The 21041-nt window shown below is 38.1% G+C and overlaps 2 protein-coding genes across 2 annotated transcripts in view; both read right to left on the bottom strand.

Annotated features, from left to right (window-relative positions):
- The window catches only part of phip (pleckstrin homology domain interacting protein), a 50926-nt gene extending 48545 nt beyond the window's left edge, over positions 1–2381 (bottom strand). The window contains 4 exon segments of the mRNA XM_059356186.1: positions 1626–1685; positions 1835–1864; positions 1950–2008; positions 2122–2381. Coding sequence (XP_059212169.1) covers positions 1626–1685; positions 1835–1864; positions 1950–2008; positions 2122–2161 — 189 coding nt within the window. The 5' untranslated portion in view covers positions 2162–2381.
- Positions 2382–9084: 6703 nt separating this feature from the next.
- On the bottom strand, positions 9085–19102 carry hmgn3 (high mobility group nucleosomal binding domain 3). Its single transcript, XM_059356764.1, has 6 exons — positions 18391–19102; positions 16012–16062; positions 15721–15750; positions 13174–13224; positions 12224–12322; positions 9085–9606 (listed from the first exon to the last, which is right to left on the bottom strand). Exons 1-6 carry the CDS (start codon positions 18403–18405, stop codon positions 9565–9567), a joined length of 288 nt encoding a protein of 95 aa, XP_059212747.1. The 5' UTR covers positions 18406–19102; the 3' UTR covers positions 9085–9564.
- Between the last annotated feature and the right edge of the window lie 1939 nt (positions 19103–21041).

Raw genomic sequence — 21041 nt, 5'->3', positions numbered from 1 at the left:
AGCACCACCAGGAAGCACATGGCCCTATACACATGTCCCTTTTCTGTACAATCACTTCACCTTTTAATACAAAAATCAATAAATATCACTTATTTAAGATCTTAACACCGTCAACATATGGCTCTAATAACTGAAAAACACATCTATTGTTGAAATTATAATTTAAGGTGAAAAATTAAAATTCATAAATTAGTGTAAATATGATTATAATGATAATAAGCTTCGATTTGGAGTCAAAATTAGGTTCAGTTTTTATTCTATATTGTGTTCCTGATTAATTTCGTATGTAGAATTAAAATAATGCCACGTCTAATTAATCCGTCTTAATTAATTAGCCACAATTAATATCGTTAATGATTACAATATCAATGAAGTCAACTATGATTCCTCATTGTTGCCCAACCCCCTTCTGTAGCAGCCCAGACATCCACCTACAACCGCCGACACACACATCCAACCGTGCTCCAGCGCCCCTGCCCTCCAAACACCCTGTTTCTATTTGGTCTAATAATTAAAAACCATCCGCAGTATTTTTTTTTAAATAGAGGAAATTATGCACAATAGACAGGAGGCAGGCTGATCGGCTGGGAATGGGAGGAGGAGGAGGAACGGAGAGCCGAATGAGCCAAGCAGGAAGAGAGAAAAAAACACACAGGCAGGCGTACAGACACTGTCAATAATTTCTTATAAATTTACATCCCGGTGAACCTACACTTCACGCGATCTGCTCTCGGATGTTCATGTGTCTGTGTGTGAGAGGACAAATCCGCCAAATGTAGGTATTCGCACATTAAATAGGCCCTAGTGGGTCATTTTTATAATAATGCTTAAATAAAACTTCAATCAAATAAAACAGCAAAATAAAATCAAAAAGTGTGGGTTCACACTTTCAGCAGACTGGGAAGGAAATAAATATGTAAGCGATGATTAATTCTCTCCACGCCCCCATGCGTAAACGGCGCTTTCAGGCGAGCCCTGTTTGTTTACATGACAATTAGCACGTCAATTAATAGAGCGATTATAAGATATCAGCTCTACGTTACCTCGCATCTTCACATAAACTCATCTGTTCTCTTCCATCCGAGCTTGCACCACAATCCAACAAAAAAAAACCTCCAAAATGACTCCACAACAACCGAGCAGCAGCGTCCCCCTCAAAGTGGGCGCTGTAACTCCAGCTTTACTGAATATACTGTTTATATTCTCCTCAAAACTCCTGTTTTCTAACTCTTGCCCCCTGTGTGTTTTCAACCCATGCACACAAATTATGGTTCTTGCAGGACAAGAGCGCCTCCATCTCTCTCTGGCTTGTGGCGCAGGGAGTCCCTCCTCCGGATCCTGGCGCTCCTACACCACAACACTCATGACGTATCAACATTTCACACACATTTTTCCAACAACTATTACAACCTTTTGCACATGCATGGCACCAAACTCGCACACCACGGTGCACAGGAGTCTGGGACCCGACCCCTCGGTGCCCCAGAGCGGCCCCAACTTGCAGCCAGCTCGCCCTGCAAAGTCCTTTACAGTTTTTTCTTTACCACCTGATTTAAAAATTGCGGGAAATTCAATTTTTATTTTGCTCTCTAAAAACTTTTTCCTCAGTTATAGAGCTCCCTTACCAAATTTTCGTACGTCCCGGGGTGTTCCTTCCCTGTCCAGTCCAGTCTTATGGGTAGCAGCTGAGATGGAAAAATAGTGTCGACTGTGATCATCCAGGTTATAAATGTATCGAGTTGTGTTTTAAAACAGTAAATGATAAATCAGAGTAAAAGCAACATCACAAAGTACAGTGCAGAGAGAAGCATCTCTCGTATTGCTGACTGCTTACCTCCTTCTCCTCCACCTCCCTTATCAGGGTCTGAAAATAGGATAAAAATACAAAATTACACCCCATGACAATTTCGGACATATTATAAATTATCCTAAAATGCAAAAACACCAACCTCGGCTGCTTTTTGACACGGTCCAGCTTCTAGAAATCGGGCTATTAGGAAGTACAGTTCTGGTATGGTTGGAGGGGGAGAAGAGGACGGGAGCTGCGTTAGAAGAGGGCACCGAGGAAATTGGGGGGATATTACAACAACCATGACATATTTTCCGATCTCCTTTACTCACCAGAAGTCAACTGCGCGATGTGTGTACTGTCTGAAGCCATTTTGGTGTTGTTTGCCAGGGCAGCGCCACAGCCTGTGTGGTGGGTCTAGGTGGCTGCCCTGTAGCTGTCACTGTTTATCCACCAGGAAGAGGCTGCCTCCATTCAGCTCCGCTCACACGAAGTCCCGGCTGCGTCGAGTATTTCTCCGCGAAGCGACATATAGTGCGCGCTGTACGGGTTCACCCCACAAAACACCGTCTTCTTCTCGCAAAGAACCAACCGACAAAACATTCCTGTGCTGACTGCCCCTCGGGGAGATTTTTAGTGGCGGTTAGTCGGCTGTGGAGCCATTTTTGTTTAAATCCCCCTCCCCCTCAAAAGAAAAAGCGCAAGCCCTCTGCGGAGGAACACAAGTGGTGTGTTTGTTTCACGCACGCACTGTAGAGGGGAGGTAGAAATGGCAGCCTGCTGTAGGAGAGGACACACTGCTGCAGAGTGGCTGTTACTTCGTAGCTAAACAACATTTATCACGTTTTAGTAATTACAGGCAAATACATGAATAGTTTCAAGCTTGTGGCGGATTAATACAACGCAATTCCTGTTCTATTTTTCTGTATTCCTAGCTGCGGATGTAGAATATGGCTACCGTGTGTTAAGGGGGATTCACAGCCGATCTAACTGTTTCAGCTCGGTTTTATTAAATAATACAACTAGCTGTGTTATTTCTGCCTTCTCTTTGGCCTCGCTTGTTAGTCCTCTGTCGTTATTGTGTAACAAGATGTCTAGCTAACACCCACTCTCTCAGGGAGCCGTTTGGTGGGGAAGTCGTCCATTTCTCTTCCAAATACTGCCAGGCAGTAAAATGGGGGAAGGGTTGGAGAAGAAGGGGAATGCAGCTTAATGAATGAAACCTCGTGAGTTACAGGATTTTAATTGCAACGAGACATGTATGCAAGGTTCATGATCAAAGTAGATTATGAAGGAAATGCATCATACAGCAAACTTCCCCTTTGCTTCAGGGGAAAGTTGAGAAAAAGGAACAACAGCATAGGTGTTATTTCCTGCAATTTAATAAAAAAAAAAAGCTATGCCTGTTATTTATATAAATGCATTTATATCCTAAATAAATACATGTTTTACAGCAGTTGGCCAATAAAAAAAAGCAAGCTCACAGTGTCTTGTTGACCTTATGAACTCTTCACTCTTTCTTTTATTTGAAGTAGGACATGAGTGAAAGTACAAGTACTTACCACTAATAACTAATATAGGCACAGTCTTTATTCTGTTGAAAATTCCCTGACAATGTTAAATTAAATGCAAAACAAATCACCCCATATGTACAGCCAGTGTTTTGTTATGTTACAGCAATCCAGAAAAACCCACAACCTAAAATTCAGAGTGAGAGATATTTAATCACATAAGGAGACCCAAAGATTGTTTTAAAAACCACCGAACGGCTTACCATCAATTATTTGTTTTCACCCTATTATTTTCTTTTCACCCCAGTAGAAACCCTGTGCGTATGTGCAGGTGCTTACATGGTGTAACCCACCTAATGAACTACTCCCGGCACTTCATCATATATATCATGTATATAGTTTGATCAAACAGTATAATTTCAGAAATAATAGACACTGGTATAGAAACCAGTCTCCTATTTATATAGCACTTGTCTTCCTGGCAGAGACTTCAGGGAACACACAAGTTTGTTGCTGGGAAGACGCTGATAATATTTAAAAAAAACTTGAGCAGATGACTCACTAATTCCCATCCTTAGTTATTCACTGAAAATGTGTTTAATTTTTTGGGATGAAAACAAGTAATGAGCTGCCTTTATTTTTGCTTTAGTGTAGTTTTATTTTCTGTAATTTGCCTTTGAAATGTAGACACACTCTAGACATCAATTAACACTCACTGTTATGCCCATTGAAATAGAATAATTATTAAATCCAGTTCCTTTGTAATTTCTAACAACATATAAATAATGAAATGAATATATAAAATATTTTATTACTATTACATTATTATTAATAATAATATTAAGGTCGTAATATTTAAAATGCATTTTAATGATTTGGCCCGCTGCAATAGAGCTGAGTTATTTATTCTTTATACTGTTGGATGGTTTAATTTACTTATTTTACAATGCATTGTATTTTTTATGCTCACTATTGTATTTGAAAATCTTGATATGCAAAGTAACTTGAGGAAGGCCCACATAACTAATGCAGTGGAGTAAAAAGTTTTGTTCCCCTCTGAAAGTAGTGCAAAATAACATAAAAGGTTAAGTAGGTCTACAAGTAACTCAGTGTAATGAAGTACATCCGGCTTCTCCAGTTAATGTATAGTTGTGGTTACAGCCTCTTTTTTTTGTCACATCTTTCTTGGAACTTGCAACTAAAATATGTCCCATTGCACCCCATGCTTTGTCAGGAAATATCTACACACATATCATGTCTGAACTACTATTTGTTTTGTGAAGAGCACACAGTTTGGAATCCACACATTTTCCCCAAATCCTATTCAGTGCTGTGTGAATGTAGTTTTTGTAGTTGTATAGTTGGCTTAGCACTTATGGACCCATTTTGGCAGTGTCACTCACAAATAATACAGACTCTGTACCAGATAAAAAGAAGCAGAGAATGTGAGCATCCAGTAACTATGTGTATTGTGGCAGATAGGTCAGCTTTTTTCTCTGCTGCACAAGGAAGCAGGAGGTATATTCTGCCCTTCCTGCATCCACATAGGTAAGATGTATGTTGACCCTGCTGATAGAGTGAGGTCAGCTGTGTCAAATTTGCAAATGTCATGTCAGACTGAATTTGTCACTTAAAGGTGGTGGAATGTAACTAAGTACATTAACCCAAGTACTTATTTATTTCCATATATGTAACTTTAGCTACTCTTCAGGTCGTGATTTAACATAAAAACATTATCATTAGACTTTTATTTTAAATGAGCATTATCTATACAAAATTAAAACACTGCTTACATAAATGCATCAATACAAATAATCCACTGATATATTTAGAATATATATAACAAACCAACGAGTGGGTTCATTCTGCATCTACAACTACTTTTACTTTTGATACTTAAAGTACATTTTGATGCCGATACTTTTGTTCTTTTACTTATGTAAGGTTTGAATGCAGGATGGTTACTTGTATCGGAGTAATTAGTATTATTACTGATAAGTAGTTTTACTGAATACTATATCTGAATACTTTTCCACCACTGGTCACCTCCTCCTATGGATTTGGAGAAGGGGTTTACAGAGTTGCAATTAGATCAAGGCCTAAGTAATGCTTTTTTTTAAAAGTATGTTTTCATCACAAATAGATAAAATGAAACATAATGTTTTATATACATTACAACACAGATACCTATATAGGGTGAGAAATCAATAAAAAAAAAATTGTATAAATAAATATATAATTAAATTAGAATAAAAAAGTATATGTGTAGCTTTAGCTGAGAGTCTATTGGGTAAACTGAAAAAAATAATTATAGCTCTAACTGTCCCTCTATCAGCTGATCTGTGTCCTTCTCATTCGCTGCTATCAGTCTTTTAGCCTTCATGTATCTGGGCGTTAACACTTGTTTGTTGTGTTTGGACCAGGTCCCTTCAACAGTGTAATTCAAAAGGGACATTGCTGGATCACTGTGAACAGAATAGCCAATGATCTTTCCCAAGGATTGCATAACATTTTTCCCAAACGTTTTTTTTCTTTAGTGCAAGCCCATATCATGTGATAAAAATCTTTATCTTGCTTGCAGTGCAAAGATCAGAGTCAGATATACCCATCCTATGCAATCCAGAAGGGGGGAATTACGGTCAATGTACAAATCATAATTGATCAAGTGTTTTTAATTCTTAAGTTGGATTTCCAATTTATTTATCATTGTTTCCTTTATGAATTTGTATTTCAATGCAATTTGGTCCTGCTGCATGAAAATTATGCGCGATATGATGACAGCTTCCCCTAGATTACTGCTCAATTGTGATCTTTTTTTGCATATTTGTTCTCCTTTTTTTTTTTTTTTTAACAAATTCTTAATTTTTAATTCCATATGCATATGTCATGTAGAGTTTTGGAACATCTTAATATCTTGATCACAAAGGAATGGTTGATTAATAAATAATGTCTTTGCATACAAGTATCTATTGCTGCAAGGAATTCAAAGTTAAAATTTAAACTCAAACTTGCAGCCATTAGGCAGTTTATGCAGCTCATATGTGTCAACCACACTATAAAGGTGTCTATAACCACTAGACTACAGAGCATCCTGCAAGCTTTCCTGCACAGGCTTTAGGAACTAACACAGAGGCATGCACTAAGGCCATGTTTGAATCTTTGTCAGACCTTGTCAGCCTTTGTCAGTCACTTCCATGTCACCTGTCACCCTGACCTCTCAAGTGTTGTTGTTGTTGTGCTGGCTTATGTGGCCACAAGGAGGCAACCACACTCTGCAGCACGTATGTGAACACAGGACCACAAAGGAGTCAAAGGTTACTAAAAATGAGGGTAACGTCATCAGTTACATTTTACAGTCATGGAAAAAATTATTAGGCCACCCTTGCTTTCTCCTTGCTTTCTTGTTTATTTAATGCCTGGTACAACTAAAGCTACATTTGTTTGGACAATTATAATGATAACAACAAATAGAGCTGATATCTAGTTATTTTCCATGGTTTTCTTGATCATGATTTTGGTTATCATCAAGAAAACCATGGAAACTGGCTAGATATCACCTCTTAAATTAAACTCTTATGAGCTATTTTTGTTGTTATCATTATATTAGTCCAAACAAATGTAGTTGTACCAGGCATTAAATTAACAAGAAATTGAAGAAAACAATGGTGGAATGTTTTTTTCCATGACTGTACATTACATTATAGGAGTTTATTGATTATTAGTGACCAGTCTACTGGCCTGTGTTGAGGTAGCTTGAAATGAGTAAATAACCACCTGTTTATTTGTTTCTAATGAACATAATAATAAAAAAAATGAATTTTCTGTTATTTTGAACCCATGTGAGCTTCATTATCCTTGACCAAATAATCCACAACATTTACCCATTTAGCCATGTCTTTTTATACACAGGAGTCAGATATTTGCCAAGATTAGAGCAGTAAATGATCCAGAACTGCCATAAACACATTTATCCAGGAAGCTGCCTCATGTTAATATGCCTTTTGCTATAGCTTTTCCTCACGTTTTAATGGATATTTCTGTGGTGTCAACACTTCGTATTTTACTCTCACTTCGTTTCTGAAGCTACTGAGGTTTTTATGTTTGCACATGAGATTTTAATCATTAGTTTGAACCTGTGCAGCTTCACTTTGTATTCAGTGATTTAGGTGAAAAGATCATCAGATCATCCTCATGGAGGATTTTCCACTTAGAAAAAAAAAACGTCTGCCTTCCATGTACACAGCGTTGTTGCACACATTCTGTTAGGTTCCAATGATGGGAAATGAATAGGGTAAAACAGTTAACTAGTAGATATTACCATGAAAAATTCCTTGTATTTCACATTTCTTTGTTTTTTGGGTTTTTTGTTTTTTTTTACATTTTTACAGGAGGAGTTTTGGATATTTGTTCTTTAATCGCTCCATAAATCAGAAAATGCTGACAGCCATAAAACATTAAAAAATCAATTTTGGCATGTTGTAGGAATATACAAAATAAATAAATCAGGCAATGAATGATATATGAGCACACTCATCTGTAAAACCTTCAGAATATCAATAAGGATGAAACTGTAAAGTCTGGTGTATCTACTGAAGTGGACATCTCTGGCTTAGAGTATGAGAACAAATCCCAGAATCATTATGAAACTTCCACAATTGATTACTTTTATTTTTTGTCGTACACATTTTCTGATATTGTATGTTTAAATATGCAAATGAGGCATTATCTAATGCTAATCTTTTGTGAATTTAGTTGAAATCAGACACATATAGACAAAATGAAGTATAATAAACACCTAAATGTGATTTTGGATGTCTTCTTTTTGCAGGCCATTGAAATAAAATAGCCCAAAAAATTAAAAGTGACTAGTGCATGACAAAAAAAAAACCAGCTTGCCTAGAGAGTCTGGCCTTAAGAGACATCACGTTGTTGAGCGAGGCTCCTGATAGTACATTTTTAAATTGGCCTCCCCAGTATCTGTGGTATGCACACATCATCACTCCACACCTCTACATGTTAAAAAAGTGGGAACTCGGCCACATCATTGGTCCATGAGTGTGAGTGACAGTTTGTCCCTAAATGAAGAGATGGTCTGGTTCGCTGGTCCCACCACTCTGGCAAATGCTGACCTTTCACTTCCTGACACAGCAGTTGTATTTAACACAGCCACGTGCCCCTGGCGACCTCACACACACAAAGATACACACAGACACACACGTATAGGCTTTGTGATGGTTTAAAAGTAATTCTAAACAGTGAAAAGGAGCTCTAAGCAGAACACGTACATGCATCCACGTTATCTCATAGAGCTTTCCACACATTACCTGAGTTTTCTAAACTACAACAGCCAGCAGAGGTGAAGGCATACAATTACCGGCTATAACAAAAGGTTGGCCTTGCTGTCAGGAAATGTAAATACAATGCATGGTATATATAATTCTGCAGACTAGTTTAAATAAGGAAAAGAGACAGGAAAAAAAAACACAAAAACTGCCATGTGACATCAACTTTTTCTTTTATTTCAAAATATTCTCCCAACAGGATGAAACTCAGAGAAGCCCAGAGGGTCCAAAGCCAATAGAGCCGTCTAGAACAGAAGCACCACTCATTATTGCTATGTCACTCTGCTGCAGGACAAGGCGCTCAGGAGGAGGGGGGAGAAGAAAAAGAAAGGGGGGGAAAACACAGAGACTCAAACACATTCACTCCAGCACGCACATACAAAAGGAGCTATGTGAAACACAGTAGTGGTGATTTTAAAAACTAAGATTTTTTTTTAAAAGCTGCAGATGTTCTCCACTGCGACTGGTTTCTTGTAGCTCTGCAAACCTCTGATACGCATCCACAAATCCTCACCTCAACCATCAGGGGGACATAGTCAGAGTGCCAATAATAATAATGTTTCGTAGAGACTACAAATATAGGCAGAGCTGGTTTAGAGATCATAACAGTCGTGTTTACGGCCCCCTTCAGGCAAGATGAAGAACATCTGCAGCCGCCTGATAAAAACACTTCATTCTGTCTTTCCGTTTCTGAGAGGAGTGTAAGCAATACAGAATGGAGGAGGGAGGAGAATCGAGCAAAAACATACTGTCGCTTGGGGAGCTGAAAGGAGTGTGAACATCTCATATGGGACTGCTGGTCGTCCGTCTATACTATCACAAGTCTAAAAAAAATTCAGCATGGTACAAAAATCGTCAGTAAAAAAAGATGCTTTGCTGCCATGGAGTCAGAGGGGACGTGTCGGTGGACGCGTCCGTGTCTTTACGCCTTCTCCTCAGTCGCCTCCTCCGCTGCTTCAGTTACCTGGAGGGAAGAGGACGGGAGAGTTACACGGCCATGCAGGTGTTACTGAACATTCTTGCAACAGGTAGCTTCAAATGTGGATTGAAATGATCTAGCCTCAAAGGGCAACCGACAACCTTAGCTTGGCTGGTTTTTGGGAAGGTGAAGAAAGTCGATCTGCTCTTATTTTTTAGGACATACATAATCTCATGTGTGTCATCTACATGTGAAGCTAGAGCCAGGTGGTGGTTAGCATAGCTTAGCATAAAGACTGGAAACTGTTAACTGGAACTGGAAACGGCTCTGTTTAAAAAGTTATATAATCCACGTTCCAGCTCCTCGAAAGTTCACTAAATAAACAGTTATTCTCGTTGTTTAACACCTGTATACAAGAAGTGAACGTAGTCACCCTGACCCCACCTTTTGGTCTGTGGAACACCATTCAGAAGCCAATTCATGCCGCCAGATTGTTTTGTTTTTTGGAGCCAAATGTGACCATATTTGGACGAAACTGAGGAGCTATAGTATCAGCTAGCGCCAGCTTTTTTAGCAAAGATGAGAGTCCGAGAGCTGTATCGAGCTTCTCATCTAACTATTTCCCATTTATTTTCTTAAATGTACTCAGAAAACGGTGTAGATTAAAATGTAGTATTAACAGAACAAATCTAACTAAGAAAGTTCCCTTTTTGATTACTTATTTTGTTATATTATAAGTTATATTATGCAAATTACACATGCTAATTTTCATATATTTCCAGAGCAGAAGTTTGAATGTTGGATAGAGCCAGGTTCAAAATTATTATTTTTTTGACATATGAGAAATATTACAGAGGGAATTTTGATGACATATTTTTTTTATAATCACTCCATAAATCATAAAATGCTATCAACAGTCATAAGAAAAACTTTTTTTTGGCATGTTTTTGGGAATAAATGAATGTAAACCCTCTCTGTAAAAACCTTTCAGACTACAGAAAAGAATAAAGCTTGAAAATTTTGTGTATATAAGTGCTACTGAAGCAGAGATTCCTGACTAGTTTTCTTCCTGACTAGTTTTGTGTATAAATATGCAAATTAGGCATTATCCAATGCTATTTTTTGGATAATGCCTAATTTGTCAAAACCAACAGGCACAGATAAGTAAAGTGAAACACCGACTGAAAAAAAAGCAAACAATGTTTTTTTTCCTGTTGCCTTAAAAAAGGCATCACATTGTTGAGCGAGGCTCCTGATAAAACATTTTTAAATTGGCCTCTCCAGTATCTGTGGTATTAAGACATCACTCCACACCTCTACTTGTTGAAAAAATGGGACCAGCTGCAGTTTTTCCTCTACGTTGAAAACCTTGGCCTTGTTCCAAGAAGGATGTTTATGAAATCATCAGGATTATTTAACCCCTTAAAACCTGGGGCATGGATTGCAGTGTTTTGGCAGATAAGTTTGAATATATGTGCTAAACGTTTTTGACTTCCAACTCTGAAACCTGAATTAAACAGTATCAAAAGTCATTGGGACTATTTCCATCATAAAAAGTAGCCCCACTGAAAACTGTTCAGAGGGAGATCTGAGGTTTATTAAGGGGAACTGGAACCCTGAGTTTTTTATAAAAAGTACTTTTTTAATGCTTTAAATAGCATAAACTTTACATTTCATTCACCTCCATTGTATTGGGATGTCAAATATAATTATCTTCAAACCTCAGAGAATAAGAACCAAAACTGTCACGAGTTATGAAAAGTAAATTGTGACCACTCACCATAATGTTATTATGGTCTGGCTTCAAGCTGCCGGCTCCAATGATTATCAGTGTTCACATGAACATCACGTGTTGGCTTGTGATATTTTTGTCCCTCCATAGTTTAGATTTTTTACTAAACTGCTGTGAAAAGCTACTCATTGAAACCCATAACTCTTCTGGTATCTGCAGGAATCATCCCCCCTCTATTTCCTCTGCCTGACCATTGGTGGAGCCAGCTGTCTATAAACACAGTGAGCCAATCACATTTCACATCACAGCTGCAAACTTTTCCTGCTCATGTGACTTTGACTGCACACAGCAAATAAATAAATAAATAAATATATAAAAAAAAGCCAGACATCCTTTCTTCTTCTGTTCTTCACTCTCTCACTACTTTCATTCTCTCTTATGAAAACATCACAGCACTCCAAAGCACACTGGGTAAATATTTGCACAGTTAACATACAATTTGTGAGTAATTAATAAATTAATGTCTAAATATGCACTTCAAAGACGGATTAGAAACACTCGACCATACCCTTAACTCTGACTGTCTCACTCTGCCCTCTCACTGACATCAAGGAGGGAGCCGTGCTTCTGATGGAGGACACACTGACAGACGGACGAGACACGTAGATCTGTGTGTGCGGTGTGTGTGTGTGTGTGTGTGTGTGAGCATGCAATAATGTGAGTGTGAACAGATGTGTATTAGTGATAGGATTAAGTGCGATTATGCAGTGGAGGAATATAGTTACAGTTAACGTGTGTGTGTTAATGTTTATACACAAATTGACAAAATGAGGGAATAAAGATTAATTTCTCGTCCATCTCTGACTAAAAGTTTTCTTCTTTTACCAAGATGTTGTTGTTGTTTTTTTTTCCAATTTTCCCTCCTCATACCTCATTGGTCTTGGTCTCTCCGTTCTGGGCGGGGCCGTCATCCTTCTTACCCTTAGCGCCGCCTTTCTTTGCCTTTGCCCCCTTATCATCTGCCACCTTCTGCACAAGAGAAATGAGAAAACTGCATGAAAATTTGATGATAGCAGATATCATCATAGTCAAATATTAAAAACCCTTTTAGTTGATTTATAGATGTGGATTTTTTTTGTGAATTTCTTTGGGCCTGACTCTACATGATCCTGCATAGTTCCTGTCCAAGTCCGAGACAAGCACAGTTAAAAATCTTAATTTTCACTGTATTAACAAAAAAAATTACACAAACTATATGGTCTACATCAAACCAAAAAACTAAAAAGAAATACTAATAATATTGCTATTATATTCCTAATAATATAATTATAATATTTTATCAATACTTTAATATTGGTTTACATCACCAGGTGTTTAACATGCAAAAAAAACAGTTTTTGCAAAAATATAGGTCAACGTACTTGACATTTCATGGATATACTGATTCCTGAATTTATTGAAATAAAAATATTACTAAAAATGAAATAAAATACAATGAGCTCATCATCACTTTTTTGCTAGTCTTCATCAAAAATAATTACACAAAAAAATCCAATATAATTATGACAATATTTTATGAATACTCTAATATCCAAAATAAATGCTTATACATTTCTGCATCTTCTTTGAGGAGGTGAAATGATGAGCCCTGGATACTGCAGGTGTAGCTGTAAAGTATGTTTGCATGTTAGGAGCTCTGTGTATGTGTTCCTGTGTTTTCCACATCCAGCGGCCTTGGTCACGCACATAAACCTGTAGTGAGGGGCAACGAGTGCCTCAGACTGTTGCAAATTTATGGGGATATAAATAAATCATTGTAGGCGTTGTGTGTGTTTGTGTGTGTGTGTGTGTGTGTGTGTGTGTGTGTGTTTGTACTTTACCTTGACAATGGCCTTCTTGGGCTTGGCCTCAGGCTTGAGTGCAGCAGGTTTCTGCAAATTAAGCAGAAGTCAGTTAGGACTGACCAACTGCACAATGCTCAGTTGGAGAAATATTATCCATCTATTATTATTCTTTTATAAATGTGTATCTTTAGTCCCCCCTCCTCTCTACACTAATATAGTCCTTTCTGTTCTGTTTAAAATCCTGTTTTGCCACAAGAACTACTTAGAAAATTCATAAGGACAAACGCAGAACAGATTGAGGCTTCACTGGCTTCCACTTTAGAAAAATGATAATTAAGTACCTAATTTCTGGAGCGATGGGATCTGACAATATTCCTGTGCTAAAAACTTTTAAATAGCTGCCTCTTTTCAAAGTGAACTGACCTCAGACCACTATACAATGACTATATCAGATGGGAGTTCAAATTCTGGCCACTCAGTGTGAGAAAGTTTGCTGCAGAGTTTTTCCAGGCTGCTGAGTGTTGACAAAGTTACCCTGAAGCCACAAGCTACAGTAACACTGCTGTGACAAAATTAAATCATATGATTCTTTCTCAGAATATCTCTTGTTTTTTTTTCAGAAATCAAAGACACTGTGCACAAGAAAAGATAAATGAAAGACATAAATTCTCCTTACACTGAAGGAAGTGTGGCTTGACATTTACAATTACATGTAGGAAACTCCCTACACCTTATTAGAATTTACAAACACAAGAAAGACTTATTTCATGCAGTCCAAATAGTAACCCATAAACAACAGCGAGGAAATATCAAGAAACATGCAAACATGTACAGCTAGCATGATTACATAGTCAGATCTTCAAGGAGCAGCTTGACACTTTGGGAAATACACTTGGTCTCTTTCTTCTTCCCACTCTCATATCTGTCTGTTAAACGTGAAGCTACAGCCAATAAATAGTTAGCTTAGCTTAGCATTAAAAAGAGCTAACACAGTGACCTCCGGTTCTCTGCAGGTCGCCTGGCTTTTGCACAGATTAAAACAAATCAGATAAAGGATGCTAACATATGAGGCTTTCAGGTGCTAGTGGTTTTTGATACCTTTTAACCTCCTGTTTCTAGGGGGTCATTCCTATGTTCCCAGGTTTCCTATGTTCCCAATATTTACATATGTTCTATCCCAGGGTCCTATGTGTCCAGGGTCCTATGTTCCCAAGTTCTACAAATGTGCTATCACAGGGTCCTATGTTCCCAAGTTCTACATATGTTCTATCCCAGGGTCCTATGTTTCTAGGGTCCTATGTTCCCAAGTTCTACAAATGTGCTATCCCATGTTTCCAGGATCCTATGTTCCCAAGTCCTACAAATGTGCTATCCCATGTTTCCAGGGTCCTATGTTCCCAAGTCCTACAAATGTGCTATCCCATGTTTCCAGGGTCCTATGTTTCTAGGGTCCTATGGTACCAAGTCCTACAAATGTGCTATCCCAGGGTCCTATATTCCTAAAGTCCTATGTTCCCAAGTTCTACATATGTGCTGTCCATGGGTTCTATGTTCTCTAGGGTCCTATGTTCCCAAGTCCTACATATGTCCTATCCCAGGGTTCTACGTTTCTGGGGTCCTATGTTCCCAAGTTCTACAAATGTGCTATTCGTGGGTTCTATGTTCTCCAGGGTCCTATGTTCCCAAGTCCTACAAATGTGCTATCCCGGGGTCCTATATTTCTAGGGTGCTATGTTCGCAAGTTCTACATATGTGCTATCCAAGGGTCCTATGTTTCTAGGGTCCTATGTTCCCAAGTTCTACAAATGTGCTATCCCAGGGTCCTATGTTTATTGGCTCCTATGTTCCCCAGCTCTACATAGCTCATAATGGGAAGCTGGAAACATAGATACACTCCCATGTCCAGTCTTCATGCTAAGCTAGCTAGCTGGTAGTTGCATAATTAGCATAATTCCCAATATGTAAAACTGTTCCTTAAAAGTGCACATGCAAATGTACAAACACATACAAAGACCCAACACAGATGGTCTCAACATGCAAGGTACAACACAGATAAGAATACACAGCCTGTATAGCAGAGCTGCATGATCACATAATAATGATAACCAAATATTAATGTTAATATCCTTAAACTTTAGTTTTAGTGGGATTTGGGGACCAATTTCAGCATACTGAATGAAATTACATTTTGTTTGGTAGTTTTGGTTACTGTTCATTTTATGCTTAACTTTAGTAGATGATCTAACAAAGAAGAAATGAGTTTCTGGCACAACAATGCCCTAAACTCACGTACTTTTGCCTTTCAATCAGCAGCTCTACATGTCAACAAGGTGTTGCAACAGACCAGACAAAGACAACAGAGAAAAGACATGCATACCAAGCTAGACACGATCCTCAGCTAGCACGCTTATGGAATTTGTATATTGTTGTTGATCAAATCCATAAACTGGGTGAGGACTTTGAGCCTTGGTAATATAACACTCTCTATCCCACAAGACTGAGGCGGGATGAGGGGGGAGGCGGGGAGAGGAAGGAGAGGACAGTGACAGAGGTGAAGACAGGGGACGGGAGAACGAAACTCACCGCTGACAATCTCTCTGACCTTCTGGTGGGCTGCAGGAGCAAGGCATGATCAATGAGAGAGAGAGAGAGAGAGAGAGAGAGACAGTGACAGAGAGAGAGACAGATATCAGTTGTACCTTTGTGGGCTGATCTTGAGTGTTCTGTGACTGCTACAAGTGTCCTAATCATTAACCTGTTATGTGTCTATTCTCTCACTCACACACACACACACACACACTCTCTTAGTACAAAAAAACACAGCACCCAAACACACGCCTGCACATAGCACACAAACACACCCGAAACATTTACCTCCTGCTTTGTGACTTTGGATGCCTCCTTGCCCTCAGGACCCTCTGGAGACTGCAGGAAGTGCAACAAGTGATGGAGAAAGTGTTAACAGTGTTTGCTCATACACGAATGACCCCTCTAAAATTTTGTTATTCCCAAATTTTGTTTTTATCGTCCATAATTAACAGAGTTTAATTCTTCAATCATAAAAATTAGACGTGCATCACTAACATTTTCCCTATTCACATCAGTATATGTAGCTCAGCCTCTCTGTGGAGTAATACCAGGAGCCTGGATGGCTCATAAACTCAAATCATTCAAATCATTCAGCAGTATAGTTTTGAGTAAAGGTCAAAAGGTCACAAACCGACAAAAAGGGAAATGCTGTAGGCTCCTTTTTCTATAGAGACACCAAATGTCTTGAATAGAAATCACACCACTAATTATAGAATACATGTATACCTAGAGCTGAAACCATTAGTTAGTTAAGCCGTTATCAACAGAAAAATGTATTAGCTCCACTATATCTTTTGTGAATATTTCCTGGATTACTTTTATAAAAGTACATTTAGAAATGTGGGTTTTGGGCTTGCTAGTTTATATAAAAAAAATAAATCAGATATGTCAGTATCCAGCTATATGTTGCCCAATATTATAACTTTTTTACATAACACAGAATGTATAAAATGACACTTGGAGTGATTAAAAGTATTGGGTTAGCCATTTATTTTATTGTTTTATTTATTTAAATGGTCAACAACTGGCTGATACAGAGCATTTTGTTTATTTAGTGGTTTATTTAATTCATCTATTTATTCTTTTTTTTATTTTAGTTATAATTTCTGGAATTGGTTGAAAATGTAATACATTGCATGTTTAATGTAGAATAATGTTTAATATATTTGAATAAAGTACAATTGAGTTCCATTGAATCGTAATATTGGTGCAAAATTCGTGCACAATCCAAGTAGAAATAGTCAATTTTAAAAAAAATTAGCTATATATTGCCGCCATATTGTAATATGTAAATTTTTCAGTACAGCCCCAGCATTTCACGAGTTTTGAATAACATAAAAATGTTTCACAAAGTCCTGTGCACACAATTTAGTCACACAAATGAACAAAATAAGCATAATAAAAATAGCAAACAACACAAGTCCTTTCCCCACTGACTTACTAATATACGGTTAGGTAGCCTCTTATATTATTATTATTTTATTAATATATTGAGGATTTTAATACAGTTTTGCACAATATAATGCTATCTCAGAATGTGTTTCCTGAATTTATTTATATATTTTTTTCCTTAAACTGATAGAAACAAACTTTGATGTTTCAAATAATGTTTTCCCAATTTTAATATAGTATATATTTGCACTAAATGCAAATTCACATTATCTGATGATATGTGCCATCTCTGGGGATTACCATTTTAATAGTCATTTTGCTTACATGCTAATAAATAATGGAGTGTAAACATGGATATTAACTGCCTACATACAGCTGATCATATCATGAGCATAGTACAGGCTATGTGCAGGCTGTAGGCTACTCAGGCTGCAGGCAGGTAAGGACAGCGTACAGGAGAGCCCACCCCCGCCGTGGAAAAAAAAATGTTGGTTAAGCCTGCAGGTTGGCAATCGCATCATTTGCATGTGGGCGACCTCCGCCCCTAGAGGCCCCCCATTCTCTGTCCTCAAAGGCGAATCTGCGCAGACAATGGCAGTTTTTAGATGGCAGAAAAGCCAATTTCCATGTATGCACTGATACAATGCACTGGAGCTCGTCGTGCACTGCTGTTTAGATAGTGTCACGGTCTCTTTTTACACAGCGGCAATTGTCCCTGATCCCCTCTTTCTTTATTCCTTTCTCTCCATCTGGATATGTTCAATCGGCTTGGCGTCTACCATTCATCCACACCGGAGAAGCAAAATGAGACAGAGGTGGTATTTTTTTTTTTAAACTGTAAAATCACACATTAATCATAATCCATACGTTTTTTTATATACGAGTGGAAAGCGCCTACAATAATTATCACCGCGCACGTCTCCTATGGGATTTACGCATCCATCCATCCGGCGGGTCCGTCTGACATTCACCAGTGCGCACAGTGGACAGGGAAGTGGCAAATAAAACGACCACAAGAACGGCCATTGAGATGAACACAGGGACATATTTACCGTTAAGAGAATTATTATTATAAGGAAATATCATACACACACATAACGGCGTGTTAAACGCACGTGAAAGGCTGCGGGGGAATAAGAGGCTCCCTCAAACTTTGGCATCAGCTCACCTGCCTCGACGTCGCCACAGAAATCGCGCACTGCTATTTTCCCTCAAATGCGCGAGCAAGAAAAACTACAGTGAAGTGAGCTGGATGGCACACACGACACTCACCTTTCTCTTCGGCATTTTTACGCGTCAATTATTCTCCACCAAGCACAGGAAAAAATTAAGGTCAAAACCGAAGGTCCAGTAGAGACGAATTTGAACTACCTCGAAATGGAGGATCGATATCTAAGCACCTTCGATAATATGTTGATTATATGCACTCCCCAAAACTCTATACCTCCTACAGCCATTGGGTAACGGATTCAAAATCCTCTCCTGTACCGACTCCTGATTGGCTCATCCCGTCTCTATGTAAATAAGAGGCTCGCAGTGATTTGCTGAGAGTTATCAAAGGTTTTTTGTGATTGGCTCCGCGATCTTTGTGCGCAGATCCCACCAGACGGCGGAGGCTGAGAGGGAAAGTGGAGACAGGCCAATGAAAGCGGGGCCGACTCTCGGTGGATCTGGGTAATGTAGGATGAGAAAGAGACAGAGAATGTTGTAAATAAAACACAAAGGACCAGAAAAACGGGCACAATGGCACAATGTCGGCCATACAGGAGCTCCAGAAAATCTGGCAGGCATTGTGTCTTGTAGGGTTTCCACTGCTGTAAAGAACCAGAGTAATCATACACCACATTTTTGCACAACAAATGCAGAGGTACCAGTCCCTGTAGGAACATGATACTACAGTAGTTAAACAACACAATGACCAAGGTCACCATAAATTCACAGATGCAGACGAAATTAGACTATTGAGGGATTTTTTTTTCCATCATAACAAAGGACACTTTTTAATGGGGGTGTAAAATATCAAACAGGTGTACATATAGGCTCATTTGTGCTAAATTTCATGTGTTTCATTTGTGTTGGTGTCTATAGGACTGGAATTTTCCAACAAAGTCAGAATAAAATTAACCTTTGACGCAAAGCTCTTTGTAGAATAAGCCATATTGTGTTAAAAATGTTTTTTCATATTGTCCTTCATATTTCCTAATAAACACATGCAAATTCAATTGTGGCAAGGACGTTTAATAAAACATCTGCATTAATAAGATCTTTTTTTTTTATCTTGTATTTATTATTTTGTATTTATTAATTTGTATTTATTTTGTATTTTCCTCAAAATAGAGGAACAGGTTGGAAACGCGACCCGGCCCCGGATAAACGGATGAAAATGGATGGAAGGTTGTATCTTTGAGACTGAACCCCCACCCATAAAGTTGGAATAATTTATTTTCCAGATACAATCCTTTGTTAATTGTGGTTTCATTGTCATTGTGATATGTTTGAAAGAGATGGATTATTAAAGTTTTGAGAAGATATACACCTTATCTGTCAGTAATAAATCACATTGTCACAATCATTTCATGGAAAGAGGTAAAAAAAATATTTTATTCCAACTTTATGGGTGACTTTATTACCATTCAGACACCTCATCTCTGAGGATGTACTGATACCAAGTGACAAAGACAACTACAGCAAAGACTATTAAAATTAAGAATTATTAAAAACCTATTTATTCTCCTTGGCGTTCAGTCCCAGCTAGGCAAGAATCCTTGGCTTTCTTTTTACTTTTTACCCTTTTATTTGTCTTTTGTATCTCTAACTCTGTTTTGGATTGAGTCTATTACTATTTTATTTTATTGTTTTACTGTTTTTAGTATTTTATTCTTTTTATTGTTTTTATTTATACCCAGTTGTGTATGATTTATTCTATTTTAATAACTGTACAGCACTTTGGTCAACTGAGGTTGTTTTTAAATGTGCTCTATAAATAAACTTTGACTTGACTTGACTTGACTACAGCAAAGACAGCAACTTATTTAATGTGGATTAGTGACATCATGGCTGACGCTTGGGGCCCCAAATAAGGTGAGTATTGGCACCAATAGTTATCCCATGTATCAACTTGGTGATTGCTATTAAATACTGTACACTTTCCAGGGACAAAGTGCAAGCTCAAAGGACAGTCCTGATAGTAAAGACAGAGAAGCCAAGGTGCCAACAGGCAGCAGAGTTACACTGATGGCTAATTATCCCGCTAAGGAGGTTGTATTTTCAGTTTGATTTGTTGGTTGATTGGTTTGTTCGACAGTCAGCAGGATTATGGAAAAACTATGAGCCCATTTTTAACGGAACTTGGTGGAAGTGTGTAGCATGGGCAGAAAAAGAATCAATCACATTTTTAATTTGAGGATACCCGAATTGTTTCCAATTGTTTCCATTGCACTTTTGTGGACATTTGATGATAGGGCATTTGCCATGGTGGAATAAATGGTATACATTTTAAATGGTAGTAAAGTTCAGCAGTGACAAAACATAGTCAACTGCAAATTCAATAACTTCGTATCACATATATCCACGTTCATGGGTACCAGTAATCCTCTGGGCAGCCCACACATGGATTTGCTCACACTAGATACAGAAAGCTGTCGTTATTAACACTCGGGGGTGGTTTCATGGGATAACAGGTGCAATTGTAACACCAATTATTTTCCTCAAACTAAGGTGTGGCTATGGATGTTGTTATTTCAGTGAAAGCATTTGATATTTGTACATGTGTACATGATGATAAAGTGTTTTCTGGTTTTCACAATTGTATATATAGTATGTGAATTATTTCCAATTTCCCCTGCTAAGATGATGAGTCTTCATCGAGGCACAACTACATATTTTCTTAATTTTATTAGCTTTCAAAATATATCCATACATGA

The sequence above is a fragment of the Centropristis striata genome, chromosome 18 (genome assembly GCF_030273125.1).
Source record: "Centropristis striata isolate RG_2023a ecotype Rhode Island chromosome 18, C.striata_1.0, whole genome shotgun sequence".
NCBI classification, from domain to species: Eukaryota; Metazoa; Chordata; class Actinopteri; order Perciformes; family Serranidae; genus Centropristis; species Centropristis striata.
The sequence above is the reverse complement of the archived record's forward strand: the minus strand, read 5'-3'. Positions and strand labels throughout refer to the sequence as shown.

What these genes read in the sequence shown, in the direction of transcription:
- hmgn3 (XM_059356764.1), bottom strand. An exon ending in GGTCAGAGAGATTGTCAGCG is followed by an intron (nt 13,225 to 15,720) that starts GTGAGTTTCGTT and finishes CTTAATTTGCAG; the next exon opens with AAACCTGCTGCACTCAAGCC. An exon ending in CCAAGAAGGCCATTGTCAAG is followed by an intron (nt 12,323 to 13,173) that starts GTAAAGTACAAA and finishes TCTCTTGTGCAG; the next exon opens with AAGGTGGCAGATGATAAGGG.